Below are 21,569 nucleotides of genomic sequence, written 5' to 3' on the forward strand. Positions count from 1 at the left end.
CTGATGAGATGCAAGACCCGCCCACCTGAGATTGTTATGCAAAACAAGCTGCTAACTGCGGCAACTGCTCTCCTGTGCAAGCATGCAGGCCCCCCTCCACCTGTCCTATCAGACACCTGTTGCAGAGCTCTGAGCCAATCAGATGAGAGAAGCAGACTCTGTTCTGGCATGACATAAAACTGGGCCTTGTTCAGAGAAAATCACTGCAGTTGACTAATCTGTGTGTGATCTCTGCCAGACTGACACAGAGAGAAGAGTTCATATATACAGTGAATACCTAAAGGAGCCTGTTCAGATTAACTGGTACGGGAGAGATGACCAAAGAGACTGAGTAAGTTTTCTTTTTTTAAATATTTTCCCTCAAAATGTTCATTTATAAAACTGTACTTGTAAGTAGAAGTATGATAGTCCTGTTAATGGTTTTTTGTATAATTTCCTTTTATTTTCATTTTAAATTTTTTGTGTGCAATGGGACCCCCATGTGAAAATCCCTGCTGCTTTTTATCTGGGATTTCTACCGGGAAAATTGATACGGACAAGTTGTATTAAAAGCGCAGAGGCTGACACACACTTTCAGGATCCGAGGCAGCAGTGGGTCTGTTTCAGCTTGTGTTGTCTCTAACCCAGGGGCCACGGAGCACAAAGGGATTGTGGGAAATGAGAATCTCCTCTGGAGGTGTTGGAGCGCAGTGACAGTAAGCATGTGATGCATTGAGTTACACGGTGGTGAAACGTTAGACAGGAGCCCACCTTATCTGAAATAAAGTCCTGGTTTCTGAGTGAAATGTAGAATAAGTCTAAGCAGGAATTTATTTTATCTGTTGCAGGGGCATCTCTGAGCATTTGGAGGGCAGGCGAGTTGGGGAGAAATTTAAGTTAAGAAGTTCAGTTTCCAAACTTGGAATTTAACTGGGAGTCACAACATACATGGGATTTCTTCTCCCTGTGCATTGACTCAGATGCGGCTGTGAATAGCTGTGGTCTCGTGTGTCTGTCAGCACATTTTATTAACTGTTTATCCAAGCTAAACTTCTGCTGTTTGTTCATTAGTGGCTCCAGACTCACACTAAAGAAGGGGAGGGCAGGGGGCTTATCCTGGCAGGGAGCCTGTTCACAATCCAATGTCACTGTGAGTCTTTCTAAACAAGTTGCATCCTCACAATCCCAACCGTTAGTTATTTTACAACTGAGACGGAAAAGCAGAGCAAGCTTCTTGGTTGTAGATGCTGTCTTCTTTTTAGCAGAAAATACATCAGATTGCATTCGTGCAAATAAGGAGGTTTATATAGGATTTAAGCATGTGGTTTCCCCCTGTTTACGCTTGAAACCACAAAGCGCTACACCTGTGTATGTGTGTGCTTGTTTATGTGTTGCTGAACCCTTTTGACGCTGGAGATCCTGAGGGTTCTTACTCAGCACTGTGGTTTTGCAATCGAAACCCTCCATGCTCCAGGACAAGTATGTACAGTGCTCCAAGGCTCAGGAACCTCCGCAGCTCGTCTGCAGCTCACTACGGCTCTGTCAAAGCCTCTCACTCCCAGAAAAAACATGCTTTTTCATTTGTTTTGTTCAAATAAGTCAATCTAAACTCTTTGATTCCTGCTGCAGGACTCTGGGACTGGTCTTTCAGAGCGAGAACTTCAACTATAACCATTGTACAAACTACGTAATGGACTCCTGGCCCTACCTGGACACCCCCAACCAGGAGCAGAAGCTTGGACTCAACCCTGGAGAAACCATGACAGCCATAACAATGCTTCAGGAACAGTGCAGGGTAAAAAAATGTTCAATTTTCACTCCTTAACAAATTAATTTCTTGTTTATTTTGATGTTTTTATTTAATATTTTTGAATTTTGTTCTTTTCCACAACCAGAAAGGGCAGAAAGTTGCTGCCTTCAACCGCAACAACATCTGCAAGCCAACAGACAGGTCAGCTGAATTTTTACAGAATTCCCAAGTTTTCCCCCAGAATTCCCTAAAGTCCAAATTAAATCATAAAAAAAAATACATTGACTGTGAGAAACTTGAGAAACAGATGTTCTTCGTGTCACGTTCAGAAATTTAATCCGCGTATTTATTCTCTTCTCACTTGATGAAACTTATGACGGTCATAATTCATGAAGGAAAAATGGCAGGGCTTTAGGAGGTCATAAACTAATGAGTGGGTAATCCCGTGGCCAAACAGAGCACAACAGAGCTTTCTCCATCATCGTCTCCCTTTCTGACAGTTTCACAACACGTTGCTGCTGCTCCTTGTTCCTCCTGAGGTGGCAGAGAAAAGGCCAGTGCCGGGGCACAGTGTTGTCCCCTCAAACGTTTTCAATGGAGAAATGCAAACACAGAGCCGGGGAAAGAAGGCCCGGATTAAGAAACAAATAGTTCCCACCCACACGCAAAGCCTGCTGTTCTGCAGGCAGCTTTTGGCGCTTTAGCTGCTGCACGCGTCGCCATCTTCAGTCGCATTCAGTGGTGCTTTTTGATGTAGGAGATGTGGCTCTCCGCTCAGGGCTTTATGCTAACAGGGGGTGGCAAAGGTTTTATCAGTCAGTTCAAGGTTTCCATAAATTATTTGTGTTTCCAGCTAAGTGGGAATGTGACCCTTCCAAGCAAATGTTAAAAAAAAATGGACCACTGCTGGCTAACAGTGCAGAAGTTTATTTTTTGCACTGAATCTGAAATTTATTTGGCAGAAATGGAGTCCAAAAATTAAAATTTCTGTTCAAAATGCCATTTTTCATCTGTTGCCCAGAACAATTAGTAATTTATCTAGCTAAAACCAATCAGATTATATAAAACAAGGTTAAAATGGTGAAGCTAGACAAATATTAAACATTAAATGCAAAACAAAAGACAATACAACAAAATTATTGTAAAAAGTATCAGAAATTATTCATTTAATCCTTCATCAAGATGGCAAACCACAAGTTGTCACATGGTAAATTACAGGGAAATGTTTGATTATCTTTAGTTATGTTGAGAACAGATTATTCTCTAATGAATACAATTTATGAAACTTTAAATTTATTGATAAAAAATTATTTCTGAGGACTTTTTTCCACTAAATTGTGAAAAACTTCCACATTTAGACAAAACTGGATCAAGTTATTGTGCAATTTGTAAAAGCTTTACTGTGTGAAAACAAAAACGATTTGACCTGTGTATTTTGTATTATGCCCATATATATATATATATATATATATATATATAGATATTATGTTTAGCTCACAGTTGTTGGCTTCTCTGTTGAACTTTTGCCTCTTTCTGACCCGGCAGGACCCTGACCAACGTCAACGACCCGGTCTTAAAGATCCTCTCCGAGATCGTTCCCTCCCACTCTCAGGAGGTTCTGGGACTGAAGCAGATCTCCTCCCAGCCCATCATTTCCGCTCCCGGCTCCTCGGACACGTACGCCACCCTGAGCAGCGTCGTCGCAGACACGTACGACAAGCAGGATCTCAACAACATCTTTGACCTGATGCAGAAGTGGCCAGAGAACGCTGGGTTCGCTGACCCTAGCGCTGAGGTAAGCCCACCGCCACTGTCTAAAGGTTGAATCTTTATGTGTTTTTACTAACATATCTGCGCTGTGTGGGGTTCAGACTCTTCCCTATAGCGATCAGTTTCCAGAAAGCCACTCCAGCCCCGTCTACTCGGGCTCATACGCCAGCTCCTCTCCGGAGAGGCCCAGGAACGACTTCCAGTTTGCCCTCGGATCTCCTGCTGCGTTGCCTCACAAGTCCAGCGAGTTGCCGATGGTTTACCTGAACAAAGGCCAGTTCTACCCCATCACTCTGCAGGGAGTCGACAGCAGCGCCTGCCTCACCGCCACCAAAGTAAAGGTGAGTGAGTCATTGTGTTAAAAAAGATCTCCTCAAAGTCTTGATCAGCTTGACGTAAAGTCATTTGGAACTACTGTAGTATTTTTTCCCTAAGGGTTTGAGGAGCAGATATTATTCTTGTTTTATTTCTGTCGCCAAACGAGCCCTTCCCAAATGTTAGTCCCTCCCTGGAAGCCAGCTCCATCGGTGACTAATGCCCTGCTAACAGCTTGCGGACAGGTCTTGTGCCATACATTTTGTTTCTGTGGCAGTTAAATGGGGCCAGAGTGGAGGACAGCTCAGCTCAGCTGCGTTAATAAAAAGACAGAACAAGGAGGGGAGAAGGTGTGGTGTTCTCACTGCTCTTTTGTTTGTCAGGAAAATCAGAGGAGAAAAGAAGGATTTCCCGTCATGAATGAAATGTATTGTTGTTCAGTAAAAACAGAGATCCTCATTAGAGAAATGTGGCCTACTCACTGCCATTGACCTTTCTGTTTTCTCCTCTGCAGACGGTGGTGATGGCGGTGTTTGAGAACGACAAGAGCCCAGAAATGCAGCTCCGCTTCTGGAACCACTGGCACGGGCGTCAGCCAACTGTCAAGCAGAGGGTGATTGACATCGGTATGTTTTCTTTTCCACACGAATGCGTGATCAGTTTCATGTTTCTGGTTTCTGAACTTTCTCCTCAAAAACAAGCAATAACAACCAAAATAAAAAAGTTAAATTATAAATAATTTTCACATTTCTTGGGGTAAAAAAATATACTTTCTTTCCTTGTTGAAAAAATAAGTGGCAAAGAGGAAGTGTGCAAATTCTGTGACAATACTTTGTACTTTGACCTATAGGGGGAGCTATTTACTCTGTCTTTTCTTCTGTGCTAGCAGTTTCCTTTTTACAAATCGTCACCGAAAATAAAAGTCGTTTTTAAAAAATGTTTTATTTTATGCCTAATTTATCATTTGGCAAAAAATGACTCGGGCCTTTATTTTCAGAAGGTATGTGAAATAAAACTGCTAGCAAAGAAAAGCAGTGTAAATTGTGCCGAAGTCACTTTTTGGCCAAAGTGTTTTGTCATCTTTTGGAAATATGATGAAATGAGTGATTTATGAGTCTGTGCTTGTTTTTGGTTTCTGAAATTTCTCCTCTAAAAGAAACAACTACCAACAACAATCAAAAATGATCTTTTTCCTGTTGAAAACTTATGTAGCACAAAGAAAGTGTGCAAATTCTGTGACTATCGTGTATTTAAATGGAGCTACATGCACTTTATTTTCACCTTCATAAAATAATATTCCAAGACACTTTTTTTGCTTAAATCATCTTTTTGCAAATAATGACATTATTTTAGGAAGATAACAGTTTGCAAAAAAAAGAACCATTTGCTTTCAAATTTTTTTTCTGATGAGAACATCCAGTTACCAAAACATGCATGGACCATTTTAAAATACGAGTTAGAGGCCTTATTTGTCTCTAATTTTGAGAAAATGTTACCTTGTAAGGATTTAAAATATTGGTATCTCTTAACTTCACACAGCCGACTACAAAGAAGTGTTCAGCGGCATCAGCAACGTGGAGGAGGTGGCCTTCAACGCGTTCTCCTTCGTGTGGAACCCCAACGAGGAGGCAAAGGTAAAGACAGTACCTTGTCTTAATGCATGCAAGATTTCTCTGCTGTCGTGAGATGCGTTAGCTGACGTGTTGAACGGCAGAGCAACGGAAACGCTGGCAGTAAAACAAAACAGAAAACAGAAAAAGGAGCGGCTGAAGAGGCACAGCAGGAATGTAAAATATGCCTTTTCCTTGTGAATCTCCGGCAGACCTAGCCTTTCTGCTGGGCCCTGAGGTGTTAGGTGGGGCCAGTAAACCTGCTCCAATTGGGTATTAGTGTGGGAGACGAAAAAATAACTACTTAGAAATTAAAAAAAAAAGTGCTGCAGGTGATCCTGTTTTCATTCGAACTGAAGTCCCCTCAATTTAACTCTAAATAAAGCACATGAATAATAAAATAGGGATTTAAAATCTTTTTGTCTTCTTTTTCCTCAGATTTACATTGGTATAAACTCCCTGAGCACCGACTTCTCCTCTCAGAAAGGTGTGAAGGGTTTGCCTCTGAACCTGCAGATCGACACCTACGACTTCAGTTCAGGAAACAACCAGCTCATCCACAGAGCTGCCTGCCAGGTCAAGATTTTCTGTGATAAGGTAATCCACTCAGATTCAGTCACTGTTTTTCAATAAGCAATGTAAAACAGGTATTTGTGGGATTCGTGCCATTATTGTAACCTCCTGTTTGCGTGTCTGCAGGGTGCAGAGAGAAAAATGCGTGATGAAGAGAAGAAGAGATCCAAGAGGAGGGGAAAGAACACTAATGATGCACATTGTGAGTATTTTTATGACTAGTTATGTTGCAATAAATTGATTAATTGCATAATAAAGTAAAACAAGTGCAATAATTTCCAGTTGCATAATACATTGTTTTTCTCGTTTTTTTTTTTATACCAAAAACTGGATGATAAAAGTCTTATAGTTAATTTTATTTGTTGTTTTCTTTATTTGTTTTGGATATTTAAAATGTCTTCCAGTTCCAGTGTAAAATATTCATTAGAATTTAAAGCTAACAATTATGTTACTCAAAAGTACAATATTATCAGAGTAACTTGTGGGACAATTTGCAAAATTTGATATTGTGACAGGTTATTACACTAGCCAATGAATGATAAGCTCACTTTGTTGAATATCTTGGTCTGTTTGCAGTCAAGGCTGTTGTGAGCAGCTCCATCGGCTCTGAGTGCACCTTCTTCAAGACTCTAGACGACCTCGTCACTCAGCCAGTCCTCTTCATCCCAGAGGCACACCTCACCAGCTTACAGCGCATGGTAATGACCTGCCTTGTCTGCGTGCACAGCCATGCAGGTGATGGGATAGGCACGAGCGGAGCAGGGGAAAAACTGTGGGAAAGTATGCGAGGACGGGGTTGGGTTTGGGAAACTGGAGGAAGTGGGATGGTGATGTTAATAATACCAGTGAAAGTGAAGCTAAACACAGGCTTTGCATCAGATAAGCTAATTGGAGTCGAAACCAGGCACAAGTTCAAGCATCTGCAGCCTGAACATGTGGCGTCTGAGCCATGGGGGCTTGCACGAAAGCACGCAGACAGCCAGGGTAACATCCACATGTCGATCCGCCGCACGCCGCCCTCATCTTTCTTTTTTTTTTTTTTTTTTTTGCATGTCCTTCACTCATCAGTGCTGCAACAACAGTGTGGTTAGAGAGCTGTTCAGACAGGCCAGCTTTCCCACAGTCTCTAAGCTTTACATGGACACGTTGTAGAGTTTACATAGGAGCCAGTAAATGTCAGGTTATTAGCATGCTAAATGCATTTAAAATGCAAAACATTTTAGATTCAGAATAACTAAAGTTAGAGTAACTCATGAAAAGAAACGGATATCTGATTGAATGGTGTGATTAGGGGTATGATGGTGCTATCTGCCTCTCCTCATCAGTGTCCACGTCAGAGTGGCTCTGCTAGAAGTTATGGGAAATAAACACTTCGAGCAATGATAAAATGTCTTTATCAGTGGAGCCGCATCTAATCAGATTTTTCTTTTCTTCTCCATTGTCTCACCAGGCCACTCCTATGGATGACATTGAAAGGTAAGCGCAAAAACAACCTTTCCCCCCCAAAAAAGAAAAAAAAAAAACATTATCCTGTGAATGTCTGTCACCTTTCCATCAGCCGGTTGCTTTTGTCTGACGTGGCTGTTGGTTTTGTGCTGGCAGGAGTTGTCTGAAGAGGCTGTATCCAGACAGAGAGCAGAACGGCTCTCCACCCAACAAACAGACACGCAGAGAAGACCCACAAAGAGGTGGAACATTAAAAACAACCCTAATGCAGGCATGGGCTGGCTCAGGTTCTCACGCTGGGATGACCTTAAGAAAAAACACCTGTTAATGCTGCCACATTAATGTAATTAGGAACACTTTATTTTGATCATGATACATGGATTTTCCCACATAAGATAGATTATTGGGCGGGGCTGTGCTGTGGCGGCACAGGGGTTAAGCATAACCCACAGATGGAGGCCCGAGCCTCAACGCGGCTGTTGCAGGTTCGACTCCTGGCCTGGCAACCTTTGCTGCATGCTTTCCCACTTTCCTGTCAATTATCTGTCAAATACGGGCGACTAGAGCCAATAAAATGTTTTTTTAAAACAGCCAAACATAGCAATGCTAATTTATTCTGTTGAAATTCATTTAAAATTTATTTAAATGGTGGCAGTGTATAATTTGCACCAATGGCATAAAAGTTTCAATAGAACATTTTATTCTATCCAGTTATTTCATTGGTTAGCTCAGGACTTGCTAGTGGTAGATCTTAAAAGTGAAATCTTAATAAGTTATGTTTGGCACGCTGTCATACCTCTTTTTGTTTTTGACACCATGGCTTTCGGTTTTTCAAAGTCAGAGGTATTTCTAAACAACTATTAGTTCTTCTTTTAAAAGCTAAGGAAAGGTGTTGCACCCTTCTTTAAGCCAGCAACAGGTGCAGGAGGGGCAGTTTTATTTCCATGCTGATTTGCCTTTTGTTGAAACAGTTGTTTTTTCTGAACCAGCCCATTCCTACGCTCAATAAAAAAGTACTTTTTGTTTTTCTTGGTGCTGATTGTGTCTCTCTTGCTCTGTCAGTCCTGCTGTACGTGAGAACCGGCGTTGAGGAAGTGTTCGACGCGCTCATGCTCAGCTCGCCGACGCTGTCAGGCCTGCGAGAAGCTGTAAGTATCAAATGAAGACGTCTGTTTATGTCTTCCTCATTTCACAAGTGTATTATCTTTCTCTGAGCAAGAGCTTTCATCTCTACACCTTTCTCTCCTCAGATTTCCGAAAAGTACGGCTTGCAAAGAGACACCATTGGGAGAATCTGCAAAAAATGCAAACGAGGGTGAGTTGCTGAATCTTGGGTGATGTGAAAGAAACTGACATGGATGCATATGCTCAGGGCTTCGTTTCTAGCTTTATCCTCCTCATGTCGACAGACCGGGTCGGGAGGTTTGGCTTAGCCTGTGGAATGTTTTAATTGTCGCTCCTTTACAAAATGGCAGCAGATGAATAGATTTCACAGGTAGTGCAAATGAGTCATCAGCAGTTGTTTGACTTATTGATGTTTTCACAACTGTATCTCGCTGGAACATCAGGAAGTACTATTTGAAGCGATCATTTTCCCGATGAAGGCCTCAGGGCTTCCAGTCACAAGCTAAATGTTGCCTATCACGTTATCGACTGCCACACATCTGACAAAGATCACGTCGTTTTTACCGAACCCTGCGAATAAATATAAAAACCTGCTTCCAACGTCTTTCACACTGAGCCGAGTCAGAAAAACAGAAACTCATCAGTTTTAAACTTATGTTGATCTGGGTTGTTTTCCTGCGTGACACCAGGGCAGATATAAAGTCCTTAACTTGTGACCTGCTTAGATGAGCTGGAACACCTCTGGGTTTTTTTCCTGCCTCTTGCTGGCAGCTATCAGTGGGGGAAGCAGCCAAGCTAACAGGTTGGGTTACATTCTCCCAGCCGCTCACGCCCTTTTTTGTTACTCCTACCTTCAATCAGCGCAGTCCCTGCAGGCGCTGTGTGTGAGCCGCAGGGTAACTAGAGCATTAAAGCGTCAAACACTTAAAGGCTGACAGAGTTCTTGTTTCTTACCCAGAACTCAAACAGAAGTTGGTTTCAATAAAAATTCATAGGAACTGGCACTGTGTGGTGATTGGAAAAAACTAGATGTTATTTTATTTTAAATACCTCTGAAGTAACGCTTTTTAAAAATTTTTTTGGTCATTATCTTGTAGAATATTAGTCAACATGGACGACAACATCATCGAACACTACAGCAACCAGTCGGCTTTCCTCATCGAGATGTCTGAGGTGGCAGCCGGTCAGTTCCAAGTTACGCTCGTTGAAGTATAAACTCCCCTGAAGGACGGAGAAACACAGCCGGTGTTTGAAGCCACCTTTGAAGCCACAATAGAGCTGTGGACTGAAAAACCCAAAGAGCTGGAACCGGACTGAACGGAGCCCTCCAGATTTTCAGACTTTAATGTTAAAACCATTTCTTGAATTTCTTAATCCCGGTCTGCCCAGTTTTTATGGTTTGTTTATTTGACTAAAATATTTTTAATGTAAAACATTTATGAGTTGCAGTGTACATAAGATGTAAATAGATTTAATATTTCAGTGTTTTTGTCAGCTTGAAACAATTTGCTTTGAATTTCAATTTTCAGAGCTCTAAACATCATTTGTGCTCAGTGACCTTTTTTACGCATTTTTAAACGATGTAAATTTTGCTGCTTTCAGTCTGTCCATCATTTCTTCTGCATACCCACTGGAGCGTTTTGCTTACCCACAATCTGACTTTTCTTTCGTTTTGTTTTTTTACCGCCAAGTCTCTTTCTATTTGTTTTCCCACCTAAAAATTGCCAGGAAAAAGTCAGTTTGGAGTCGTAACGTAAAGTCAGACATTTCCACCGAGGTTTAGTATTGGCCATTTTTTTTCTCGCCCAAATCTTCAGACATTTCTCTACTTTACGGTGTAACCTCGTTGAAAGAGCTGATCCCGAATCCCCCCAAAAAACATTCAGGTTGAAGAGGAGACTTTCAAGTCATGCGTGTGTGTGTGTATGAGGAAAAGAAAAAATATATATTTTTACATAGTGCATCATTTCAAAGCAACCATGTATCCCTGAATTATTTCATAATAGCAACATGGCGACTCATTCAAATTTGATACATCTTTCCTCTTTTTTTTCAAAGAAAATAAAAAAATGAAAAAAAAAACTTTTGTTTTGTCTGCTTCAGAAGTTCCAACCAATATGACAATCAAAGGACTTTGGAGGTCAAGTGCATATTGAAAAAGATGAAACTACATGAAAGCACAAACCCAGTCTGCAGGAGAGGGGGGATTATTTCTGTAAATTTGCATAATGATTGTTTTTGAGCAAGTATGGATGATGCTTCCCTCCTACTCTGCAAACGCAATACCCACATTATTAGAATTTTATGTGATAGATGAAAATATTCACAAAGTGGTGAATATTTAAATGATTTTTAATCTTTGCAAATCTGAAGAGCAGCATATATTTTCATTTCACCACATAATTTTGCTATAATTACAGCTTCTAGTTTTTTATGATCCAGCTTTGCAGATGACATTTCTGCTCAATTTTGTCAAAGACGATGTTTTATGAAAATCAGTTTTTAAATTCTCATTTTGGTTAGGTGCAGACTTTAACTGGTCCATCCATCCGTCTCATACGTCCAGGGTTGTTGACCTGATGGAAGGTGAACTTTGACCCCAGTCTCTTGACTTCTGCAGCTTCTCACAAGTTTTCTTTCATCTCTTACCAGCTTACCCAAAGCATGATGCTACCACCACCATGTTTCGTCATTGTGCATATATATTCAGATAGCTCAGTGTCGATATTCCTTAAAATACTTTGCTGCATTTTGGCTAAATGCAACGCAGCTTGTAACAGACCTCAACTGTGATTATTTGTGTTTCTTTTAGCAGTGTCTTTCTTCTTGCTTCTCTTCCATAAAGGAAGAGTTTTCATCTAATGCTGACCCTCTTGACATATTTTGCAGCTCCTCCCCCCTCCTGGCTGCCTCTGTGATTAATATCTGTTGCTTAAGGTGAATGACCATTTCATGGGAGGTTCAGAGTTGCACCAGTCTTTCTGTTTTGACGGGTCAAACCACGTTTTAAAGAAGTTCAAAGCTTGAAGTATTTTTTAAGACCCAACCTTGGTTTAAACATTCCTGAAAGGACGACTTGCTGCCAGTTCTAGATGTGTCTCTGCTCTAATATGTCTGATTTGGACACCAGTGATCAAATGAAATTACGGAACAATTCAAGTTAAAGTGAGAATAAATTACACACAGGTAAACTCAATGAGGTGACGACTGAAGGCGGTTAATTTGGATTTTATTTAGTTGAATTAAAGGGGGATTATTGCATATGTATGCCACACTTTCCAGATCTTTAAGCAAAGGTTGAAGAGGGATGAATACTTTTGCGAGCCTTTGCAGACTCAAGTCAGAGCTCTATAACCTCAGAGAAACTAAAATGTAATGGCAATAGTCTCTCTGCCCTGCGTATAACAGAGACATTACTTCAGCTGGCGAGACAGGGGCACAGAGAGAAAGAGAGAGAGCGTGAGATGTGAAAGAGCAGTTAGGCAGGGAAGGAAGGAGCAGGGAAAAGGGGAACACACACAAGGACAGAACAGAAAACGGATGAAATAAAACAAACGGAGGCAGGAGCGAAACTGGAGGCTTGGGTAGAAGAGAAGGAAGAAACAATGGGGATAACTGGAAGGTGGCTGCAGCATCTGTTGCCAAAGAGAGAAGCATGTTAGCGATTCAGACCAGAGCAGCGATGCAGCCTGCAGCCTGCAGTGAGATGCACAAAACCTCTCCTGAATGGTAAGTGCCTGACTCCCCTGGCAGCATTTGGGTAATCGTGTCTGTAAACTGCTCTAAGCTTGCCCGTTTTCAGACAAAGCAGTGAGAGGATCAATAATGGTACTGATGGTTCTCAGCTCATCACCAGTTTCTATGGAGATTTCTCCTTTTGTCGTTTCTACATTAAAGCAAACGAGAACCTTAGAATCCAGCAAAGTTGCAGCATTTTCAGGGCAGCATTTTCTGATTTATCAGAAGGACCTAATATCAGTCGAGTTGTTGAGAATGAAAAAATTCAAACTTTCACAAACAAAATCAGGCTTTGCTCTATCAGACATATTAGTTACAACAACAACAAAAGAAAAACTTGTGGAAACTCTTGATGCAAATTACAGCATGTCTGTCATTTTCTGTCTTTGCCACCATGTCAGCTCACTGAAGACAAACCTGCAAAACAGGATGGAGTGAGCATGACACAGGGCTGCAGGTATGCGTTCATGCTGCTATGCAAACATCAAAACTCACGAAAAAGAAAAATGCATTCAATTAAATATGATGGAAAACTTAAAAGCATGCAGATGCATAAATAATGAGTCTTATTTTAAAGAAGCCATTTAGTTCCACAATAATAATAATAAATTGCAAATATTTCTGTAAGAATTGTTGATTATTGTATACATTTAAGTACATTGAAGGAAAACATAAACAAAGAAAGATGAAAGCAAAAACACAGACTCTATAACCTACTAATATCAGCTAAAAATTACAGTAAAAGCTAATAAGGAGATCTCTCATCTTCTAGCAGGAGCAACAGGAATAGAACATTTTCTGTTCTCTGGATTATTTGGTGTTCCTGCAGACCTCAGCTGTGGTTTTAGGCTGCCTTGAATTGAAACTGTATTTTAACAGATTGTGCTTGTAATTGGTGCATTTGTTAATGTCTTACACAAATAACATTTCCTAGAACTAACTGTAGAGCAGAGTGTGCAGCTTTCACAAAGTAAAAGATTAAAGTTCCATTCTAAAATATCTTCATGTCATTCAGCTGTATATAAATTGTGTTGATTCATATTTTAGACACAATCTGTCTGATATATTCTGGCCTTCGCTACAACAAATATCAACTCCAAAAGCTTCAATTCTTTATTGTTTCTCTGCTGTTTTCAGATTATGCAGACGGCCTTTAAAAATCTTTTGCTCATGCGAGATCACATTAAAAGATTATAATTAAATTTTTTTTTGCAGCATCAGCTTCAGTTAACATTGAGAAATGGATAGTGTGAACAACCAACCGTCATCTAGAATAACAAAATGTACAAGCTCATTCTCTTTGCTTTGCAGCTTTGGCAAAAGATCAGAGGAGATAATGATGCATTCTTTCACTTTGAGCTGGAAAATGTCTCCCTGGCAAAAACGAAACATTAAAAATATTAAACATGTTTTTATTTGCCTGTCTGAGTCTCAACACAGCACACTTGCATGTGACTGTCACCATTTCTGTCCCCATATACTAGCAAACAGTTTTGTCTGTCTTCTTCTATTCGTCAGGACATCTTCTGTTTCATTTTCAAGAGCAACGTTTTTCCAGTCTGCCATGTTTAATAAATAATAATCGTGTTGAAAGATCGAATTCATCCAGGCTCAGTATTCTCCGGTTCAGCTGCGGTGGATGTTTCCACCTCCTCAACATGCAGACATGTGTTTCCATGGAAAATGTGACATCTCATGATAGATAAACACTACAGCCTGTGCCAGCAAAAAGTCGCAAAGCTGCATATTTCAGAAAAAAATAATTAATGTAAAAAAGTCTAAATATGATGTGCTGACATGAAAACCCAAACACTTCAACAGCCAGAACACGCTGCGCAGTAGAAACAGCAGTCGCTCTTCAGTTTAAATACATTTTCGGTCTAGATTATTTGTAAATTACAGTAGCTTGCAGAAGCAACATCAAATTTTTCACATTTTGCTACCTTATTACAACCACAAACTTTATGCAGTACCTAAACCCACCGACGTAGAAAGAAACATTTTGTAATTTTGGTCTCATCTGACCAAGTCACCTCTTCCATCTTTTCACTGTTCCCAACACAGATTTTAATACTTCTGTCAACAGATCCAACCAGCTGAGCTGAGGGTCTCTGCAGCTCCTCCAGAGCATCTTGGCTGCATCTCTGATTAATTCTCTCTCATAATCTAATCGTGCTTTAAACTTTCCGCCCACTTTGGACTCTATTATTTGACTTCTGAATACATTTTGTGTTGGCCAACCACATGCAATCCCTTTAAAAGATATTAAAGTTTGTGCTTGTTGTGTAACAAAATGTGGATTCTGTGAGCCCCTGGAACCAGATGGTGAGTCAGTTTGTCTTGTCTTGTATTTCATGACTGCTATTGTTACACTGAAATGTTTTAGCTGCGCAGCCTGTGTAACTACAGAGTGATGAATCTTAAACTTTAAAACATCTGTGAAGGGCTTCATATCAAACTCTAAGCAAAATATTTCCTTGTCTATGGAGCCAACGTTACAGTAAATAGTTTAGAGGAACATCTGCAGCCTACTGTTTAACGTTACCAAGAGGTCTCAGCAGAAACCCACCAAGCCCTGCTGTCTTGATATTTCTGATAACTGCATTTGTTTGACATAAAACCATATTGGCCATGTCTGCAGCCTCAGGTTGCCTTGTCTGGAGGTTAAAGCGAACTCAGACCTGACGTGATGACTAAACCAACAGATTTCCTTCAAGGTCACGCCTGGTTCTCAGGCGTCAGACTTGTAGAAAACAGCTCCCTCCTGTGCATGCACTCAGAAACACGGCCAGGACGTGAGCTCGGCCGCGCAGACTGAGGTCCAGCAAGGTCGTCTCATCATTAGAGATCCACATACACAGCTGTCACATTGAGACTGCACAGGTTATTGTATCCTAGCAACTGATTCAAGGCATCAATCTTTTTTTTTTTTAAACAGGAGCACTGAAGCAAAGTCGTCCCTTTGCTTTCTCTATCTGCTTGTTTTTGCTTCAGATCTCTTTAGTTTCTCCACTTCTCATTTTCTATCCTCTTTGTCTAACTGAGTCTTTCTCTCCCACTCTGACTCTTAGACTGAAGAGTCTGCAGGTAGATAAAGCAAAGAGTTTTCATAAAGAGGTATGAGACAAGCCATTTCTTTTTGTAAACATTGTGCTGGTGGTGTTTGACATTGTTCATTTTTAAAAAAACAGTTTACGAAAGAACTTTGCTTATACTGCATTACTTTCTGACGTTAAATCATACAATTCGTTTTTATTTACTAAATGCCAGAATAACGAAAGAGATACTTTGCTTTTATCACTTCAATCAAAATGAGAACATTGTTTACGATGTCTTTAAACAATAGCGGAAAGTCCAGATGGAAAATCCAGATGATGATGTCATGAGTGTGTGAGCATGTGACAAAGGTCAAAGGTGAATGTATTTTAAATACTCCTGAGTATTTAAGTATTTGATGTTCCTTCCTAGTGAAGAAGAAGAAGTGAATCAGAAGAATTCAGGATATCAGGAAGGAAATGTTTGATTTTCATAACTGATTCATGTTTGGGTGTGATTTCCAGTTACCTGAAGGTACCACCTTCATCTGTTCAAACCATAAATACAACAAAAACATTCAGGCAGGAGGAAGGAAACAGCTTCTGTCAGAGACTGTCGGTATAGCAATTATGCAAGCAATGACGAATCCATTAATTATGAAGTAACCAATTATAATTATTAATTAGCCAAATTAAAACATATTGAATTTCACTGATAAAATAGTCAGTATAAAAATATTGTTATATTGAATAGTTATGGATTTGACCTGGTGTTTGACACATGGGCTAAATAAACTCAACTTTTCCACTTTTCATTTAAAAATCATAACTTTATCTCCTTCCTACATGTTCAAACCAACATCGACTCTCCACTGTCAATGAGGGATCTGCTGCTGAGACTGATCTATTATTATCTTTTATTGATGCTAAAAGGTTCAATACATGTGTTTGTGATGCAGTTAAGTATTTTTAAGGTTATATCTAAAGCACAAAAGTCATCTATTGTATTTGCTGCCTTGCTGTAAGAAGTATTCTGCTTTCTTTCATGATCCCATTCGGGTTGGGAGCCTTTGGATTTATGCCACTCCCTTAGATTGTTTTCAGTTAAAGCATTTCACTGAATAATTATGTAGTGATTACAATACAGCCCTGTTTTGTTTAAAACAAATGATCCCAGCCAGGCAATAATTCTCACTGAAATTCACTTACAGTAGGTCAAAGATGTCATCAGATTTTGCCTCATCGTTTCCTATGATCAGTTCTATCTGCTGTAAAATAATGGGGAGATTTTCAGGCATTAACGATGTTTTAATAACTTTTTCAGACATTTTGCAACCATGAGATCTATTATGTTAATGGAAATGAATGAAACTGTTTCACTGTGAGATCCATGACATGCAAATGTCAAACGATTGTCAGCAGCATTTTTGATTCTGCAAATTTATGATAGCAATTAATCCATGTTGTTAAAATTAAGTTCTGCATTTACCTTGATGCAACTGCTGCTAATATTAATACAGACTGTTTGCTAATGACTTGGAAAGTTGCTCCCTTCCCCTTAATTTTCTTTAATTTTCTCTTCTTCTGTTTTCTTTCTTTTGTTTCTTGGTACCTCGAGTTCTTTCCCTGCCTCCTGCGCCTGCGGCTGTCAGATCGTGTAATGCTGTTGAATCAGCCGAGTCCTGATGTGCACTAAAACAATCTTCACTGTTTCATGACAGGAGCTTCTGAGAACAACCGTCATGACAGTTGGTGCAAAATTCAATCTTTCAACCACTTGACTTGCCAAAAGACATAGAAAAGGTTGTGATTTTTATCAGGATTGTGAAAATTAACATTTACTGCTGTGCTAATTTACATTATGTGTGCACTAAACAAAACAACAAAGCAAAGCAGATTTTACATGCAGCTGTGAACCAATAAAAAGCATAAACAATGATAAATACCAAAAGGAAAGACATGAGTAATAATCCCGTTATCAGCCCTAATAAAACATTTAGAAGTCATTAACTCAGTTCGTTTCTTAGCAATTAATTAACTGCGATTAATTCATAGCAACCCTTTGCTTAATCCCATAATAAATCATTTGCTGTTTTGTTTTATTACTCTGTATGTGAACATCTGGTTTCAAATCATCATGATTTCGTTGTTTTCCTTTTCCAGAGTTGTTTCTCCCAGTCAAGCTGTATCCCAATGAACTACCAACCAGACCGTCTGCTTTAGTTCCCAGAACCCGTTTAATCCTCTTGAGAGATTTGCAAGAAAATCAGTTTCAGCACAAATGATGCAAACTCCAGTCTCCATGGTGATGGGGATCGTCTTCGCTCCTCTGGGACTTGTCCTTGTCTTCACTGCCGCCATCACCCCTCAGTGGCGGGAGGGACAGGCTCGCCTGCACATCGGGGGCACTGGATCTCTCCTTCGGTCCGGAGCAAAGGGTCAAGGTGTGGGTGTCAGGTCCGGCTCGGTGGAGGCCCTGCTCCTGCTGCGCTCCGACGGCTTGTGGGAGAGCTGCTTGCAGGTGGAGCAGTCCGAGCTAAAGCAGTGCTGGCCCATCGCCGGCCCGTACCAGAGGGACGCCCGGGTTCGGCTGGTGCAAGGCCTGGTGCTCACGTCCTTGTTCCTGTGCGGGATCGGGATCGTCCTGGCCTGCATCGGGGTCCGGTGCTGGACAGATCTGCCTCTGAGGAGGGTGGCGGCTTCAGGCGGACTCCTGGTGGTGGCCGCCGGCCTGCTGAGCCTGACCGGGTTGGGGATTTACACCCACAACCTCAGGAGGCTGGGCGTGGATCCCAGTCAAGGACTCAACCTCAAGTTCCCCCAGCTCAGCCTGAGTCCGGGCGGGTCGCTGTACTTCGGGTGGCTGGGTTCTTGTTTCCAGGTGCTGGGAGGCGGCGCGCTGCTGTTCAGCTTCAGGTGTCCGACCTGCCCGTCCCGCCAGGAGCAAGCCGTCTGTCCTGCGTGCCACTCGTGTCCAGAAATGACCAGCAAGACCGACGTGGACGAATATGAAGTCAGCTGTTAGAATGTGAGCAAACCCCCCCCAAGATTTCTTTCGATACTCGTCAGAATCAAACCGAACCGAGTTTCTGCGATTCATCTGAAAATGTCAGATTTTCATTTCTCACAAGTTTTTGCCTTTCGGGTCTCCGAAATTTCCACGTTTGGTATGAAAAATCTTTCTTAATTTCTGATTTATTTCTGGCAAATTTTTGATTTTAGGAGCTTAGAAATTTTATTTTATTTTTAAAAATTTTGAGATTCATTAAAAAATTTCTCACTTTTTTTTTCAAATTTACATTTTTTTCTATCTAAAATGGCTCTAAAATGTTGTATTATTCAGCAAGAGCCAAAAGAGTTGTGTTTCTCTAGGGCTGTGAAAATCCAGTGTTGATTCAGATTCCTCCTTGGCATTAATGTCTTTGGGTCTGATTGGCGCACAGGCTGTCAGCAAAGTCCATAAATGTGCACAAATCTGCCAATGAAGGAAGTAAAATTTGGAGTAAATATTATTGCTGATCCATTGGAGTCTGGAAAATGTCTGTAAAATAATCCTGACAAAACAAAATTTACTGTAAATATAAATCAGTAAGAAATGTTGCAGCAAGAAAGATGCTGAGATATGGATTTGTGAAGCTTTTTGTCTTTCTGTACATTAGTTTGAGTCAGAAAAAGGCTGTAGCCATGTCAGAGAACCAGTGTTAGCAGCTTGTAGATGAGGCTGTTGGATGCTAAATGGTTTTAGACACTGGAGTTTCTGTGTGTTATTTATTAGCAAAAATGGACAGAAAACAAACGAGACGATCTGATGATGTGCTTGTGTTTCTTTAAATGTTGGTCTTCTATCACTGTCATCAGTGATGAGATTAAGTGGTGATCAAGATTGTTTAGTTGTGTTTTTGTTTGTATATTGTGAGTTCAATAAAACATTTGAATGATACAAAAAGTAAATACATTGTGAAGTTTGTTTGGGTAATGAAGACATTCATGGAGAAAAAAAAATGTCAATATTAGCAAATTAGAATAACATCAAAAAGTTAATTTAAATGTTGGAAATTGAAATATCACTTATTAGAGAATTGGTGATTTCTTGAGCTGTTAGACACAATTCTCAATATTAACAGAAATAAATTCCTCTCTGTATGTCATGAGTCTGTTTTCTCTTTTTGATGACATTTTAATTGAAATGACATGATCCTCCATCATTATTTCAACTAAAGATATTGACAAGCTGGGATTATATATGTGCAGGTCTTTGCTACCAGTGTTTCTCTGTGCACACTAATTTGAGCTGCAGACATCGTTGGAGACAATGCTGTGCAGAAAACAAGCCGGAGGCGCTGACTAGATACAGGTTTTATGAGACCAGATGTGATTACTGTTTACTGGATTAAATAGTTTTAAATTTGAAGCCAATGTAGAACATAAATCTGATTGACATTACAGTGATGAAGGTTTTGTTGTGTTCTGGTCAAGAAAAGCTAAACAGAGAATTGAAAACATTTTATTTTTGTTGTTAGACGACAGTTGAAGGAAGCAAAGCAATTAACATTGAAATTGAAAAAACAAAACATTTACTAGTGATTGTCAGTCATAATCCTCTGAGTCACATTGATAATATGCAGCTTGCATTTTTTTCAGTAATTTAAATAATATTTTAAAACTATGATATCAATTCATCAAACAATGACTGATAAATGTTTATTTTTGCACAGCAAAAGAAAACTCAATATTTTTGTTCTCAGAAAATCTTAACATTTCACGAGTCCATTTTCATTGGTCTTTTGTAATATTCAAGTTTATGAGAGACAGAATTTTTGTTTTTTATCATCTGTGTGCCAAAATTAACACAAATAAACCCTTAAAATGCATCCATCTGGGTACAAGTTTCACTTTTCCTTTCATCTTCATCATATTTCAATTTACTGAAATATGCTTGCATATATATTGGATCTAAATTCTCTTTATTCTTTCAAGCCAGCATGGAGAGACCTTCACTGCTTCACTCACTGCTCATCCAGACAGTGAGTCTGATGAAGAGTTCATCAGCAGGCGCTCAGAAGAGGTGAAGTGAAGCACAGACAGACAAAAGAGCTGAAAAAGCTTCGACCAGCAGGAGCAGCAGCTGCAACTCTGCTGGGAACGTTCCATCAAATGTTTTTCATTTATTTCATTCACTCTGAGTTAACCAGTAAAAACAGCAATTATGGGAAAATATTTACACAACATATCAAAAAAAGACATGACCTACAAGAAAAATTTAAAATAATGCAAAATCTAATATATTTCAGAATTTCATAAATATGTACTGAACACTTGGCAGATTTCTTTTTTCATATAACAAGAGAATAAAGTCTTTAAGGATGCAGCCTTTGATTGAGAGGCAATGCTTAGAGAACCTTGAGTGTAATTATCAGAACATGCGTTCCTGTTCGACAGCTCCGTGGGAAACACTGGGCAACAATAAACGGGCTTTACTGAGCCGCTGAGGTTCTAGATGTAGAAGTAATGATCATCAGCGTCTCTGCTTTCTGCGTTTTTGCGCAGTTGACTGTTTATGGAGTCCGACAGCGATCCCAGAGAGAGTTCCAGCACCGGGCTCGACTCGGGACTCGAAGATTCCCCAGGGATCTCCAGGAGAACATCAGACGGCTCCGTGTCGACGAGCTGCTCACCTTCGCTCAGCCTCAGTCTGTACGCGCCCTCCGTCTCTGCAGCGGCTGTTTCTGTGGCAACCGTTTCCGAGGCGATGTCCTCAGCAGGCGTGTCCCACGCCGGAGCGACGTCCTCGCTGCGCTCCGCCGGAGCGACGTCTCTGCCGCCCGCCGCCGAGGCCAGCTTCTCGATTTCTGAAAGCAGCTCCTCGTTCTGATCCTTCCACCGCCGGTACTTGGACGCGGTCAGGTCCGGCTCGTCCAGGAGCTTGCTGATCTGCAGCAACTCGGCTTCTTTCGCCTGCAAAGGAAAGCGGCTTCAGCTTTCATGCAGCTCTGAGCTGAAATGCAAACATGTCTGCAAGAAACACGCAGACGTTTTTCCACCCCAAGCTCAACCGAAAGGAAGTGGTATAAACAGATTCTTATAATTTACTTTTAATAATATGTTATGTATGTTTACCCATTCATGTGTGACTTGTTTTTTTTTATTTTTTACCATCAACCTGCCAGGACACTACCAAAGAAAATTTGCCTTTTTTTTTTCCAATATCGGAACAGATACAGATATTGT

At 40.5% G+C, this 21,569-nt stretch overlaps 3 protein-coding genes across 11 annotated transcripts in view; 2 read left to right on the top strand and 1 right to left on the bottom strand.

Annotated features, from left to right (window-relative positions):
- Nucleotides 1-188: 188 nt before the first annotated feature.
- grhl3 (grainyhead-like transcription factor 3) lies at nt 189-10,651 on the top strand. 3 transcript variants are annotated; one of them, XM_055053503.1, is made up of 17 exons: nt 202-331; nt 628-695; nt 828-1,129; nt 1,609-1,774; nt 1,875-1,930; nt 3,275-3,524; nt 3,601-3,840; nt 4,329-4,440; nt 5,354-5,448; nt 5,863-6,021; nt 6,124-6,199; nt 6,574-6,695; nt 7,448-7,473; nt 7,600-7,685; nt 8,506-8,591; nt 8,694-8,758; nt 9,666-10,651. In XM_055053503.1, exons 3-17 carry the CDS (start codon nt 1,122-1,124, stop codon nt 9,781-9,783), a joined length of 1,665 nt encoding a protein of 554 aa, XP_054909478.1. In that variant the 5' UTR covers nt 202-331; nt 628-695; nt 828-1,121; the 3' UTR covers nt 9,784-10,651. The 3 variants fall into 3 exon arrangements, with proteins under 3 accessions (XP_054909477.1, XP_054909478.1, XP_054909479.1); XM_055053504.1 differs by lacking the exon at nt 828-1,129; XM_055053502.1 differs by lacking the exons at nt 628-695; nt 828-1,129 and having other exon boundaries at nt 189-331.
- Nucleotides 10,652-12,041: 1,390 nt separating this feature from the next.
- Nucleotides 12,042-19,459, top strand: cldn23l (claudin 23-like). 6 transcript variants are annotated; one of them, XM_055053546.1, is made up of 4 exons: nt 12,042-12,297; nt 12,708-15,423; nt 17,063-17,144; nt 17,505-19,459. In XM_055053546.1, the coding sequence occupies exon 4, from the start codon at nt 17,623-17,625 to the stop codon at nt 18,364-18,366; it is 744 nt and encodes a 247-aa protein (XP_054909521.1). In that variant the 5' UTR covers nt 12,042-12,297; nt 12,708-15,423; nt 17,063-17,144; nt 17,505-17,622; the 3' UTR covers nt 18,367-19,459. The 6 variants fall into 6 exon arrangements, with proteins under 6 accessions (XP_054909521.1, XP_054909519.1, XP_054909516.1 ...); XM_055053544.1 differs by having other exon boundaries at nt 15,378-15,423; XM_055053541.1 differs by having other exon boundaries at nt 12,708-17,144.
- A 370-nt stretch (nt 19,460-19,829) lies between these two features.
- cnksr1 (connector enhancer of kinase suppressor of Ras 1) overlaps nt 19,830-21,569 on the bottom strand; it is a 31,954-nt gene continuing 30,214 nt past the window's right edge. For both annotated transcript variants that reach the window (XM_055053286.1, XM_055053285.1), the window contains exon 21: nt 19,830-21,296. In XM_055053286.1, coding sequence (XP_054909261.1) covers nt 20,835-21,296 — 462 coding nt within the window. In that variant the 3' untranslated portion in view covers nt 19,830-20,834. The remainder of the gene's footprint in view (nt 21,297-21,569) is intronic.

The sequence above is a fragment of the Poeciliopsis prolifica genome, unplaced genomic scaffold (genome assembly GCF_027474105.1).
Source record: "Poeciliopsis prolifica strain line A6 unplaced genomic scaffold, Auburn_PproV2 SCAFFOLD037, whole genome shotgun sequence".
NCBI classification, from domain to species: domain Eukaryota; kingdom Metazoa; phylum Chordata; class Actinopteri; order Cyprinodontiformes; family Poeciliidae; genus Poeciliopsis; species Poeciliopsis prolifica.

Bases quoted from the DNA above. Each gene is read 5' to 3' on its own strand.
- grhl3 (XM_055053502.1), top strand. The intron at 3,841-4,328 runs GTGAGTGAGTCA...TCTCCTCTGCAG, and splicing joins TCACCGCCACCAAAGTAAAG to ACGGTGGTGATGGCGGTGTT. The intron at 7,686-8,505 runs GTGGAACATTAA...TTGCTCTGTCAG, and splicing joins CAGAGAAGACCCACAAAGAG to TCCTGCTGTACGTGAGAACC.
- cldn23l (XM_055053541.1), top strand. From the start codon at position 17,623: ATGATGCAAACTCCAGTCTCCATGGTGATGGGGATCGTCTTCGCTCCT.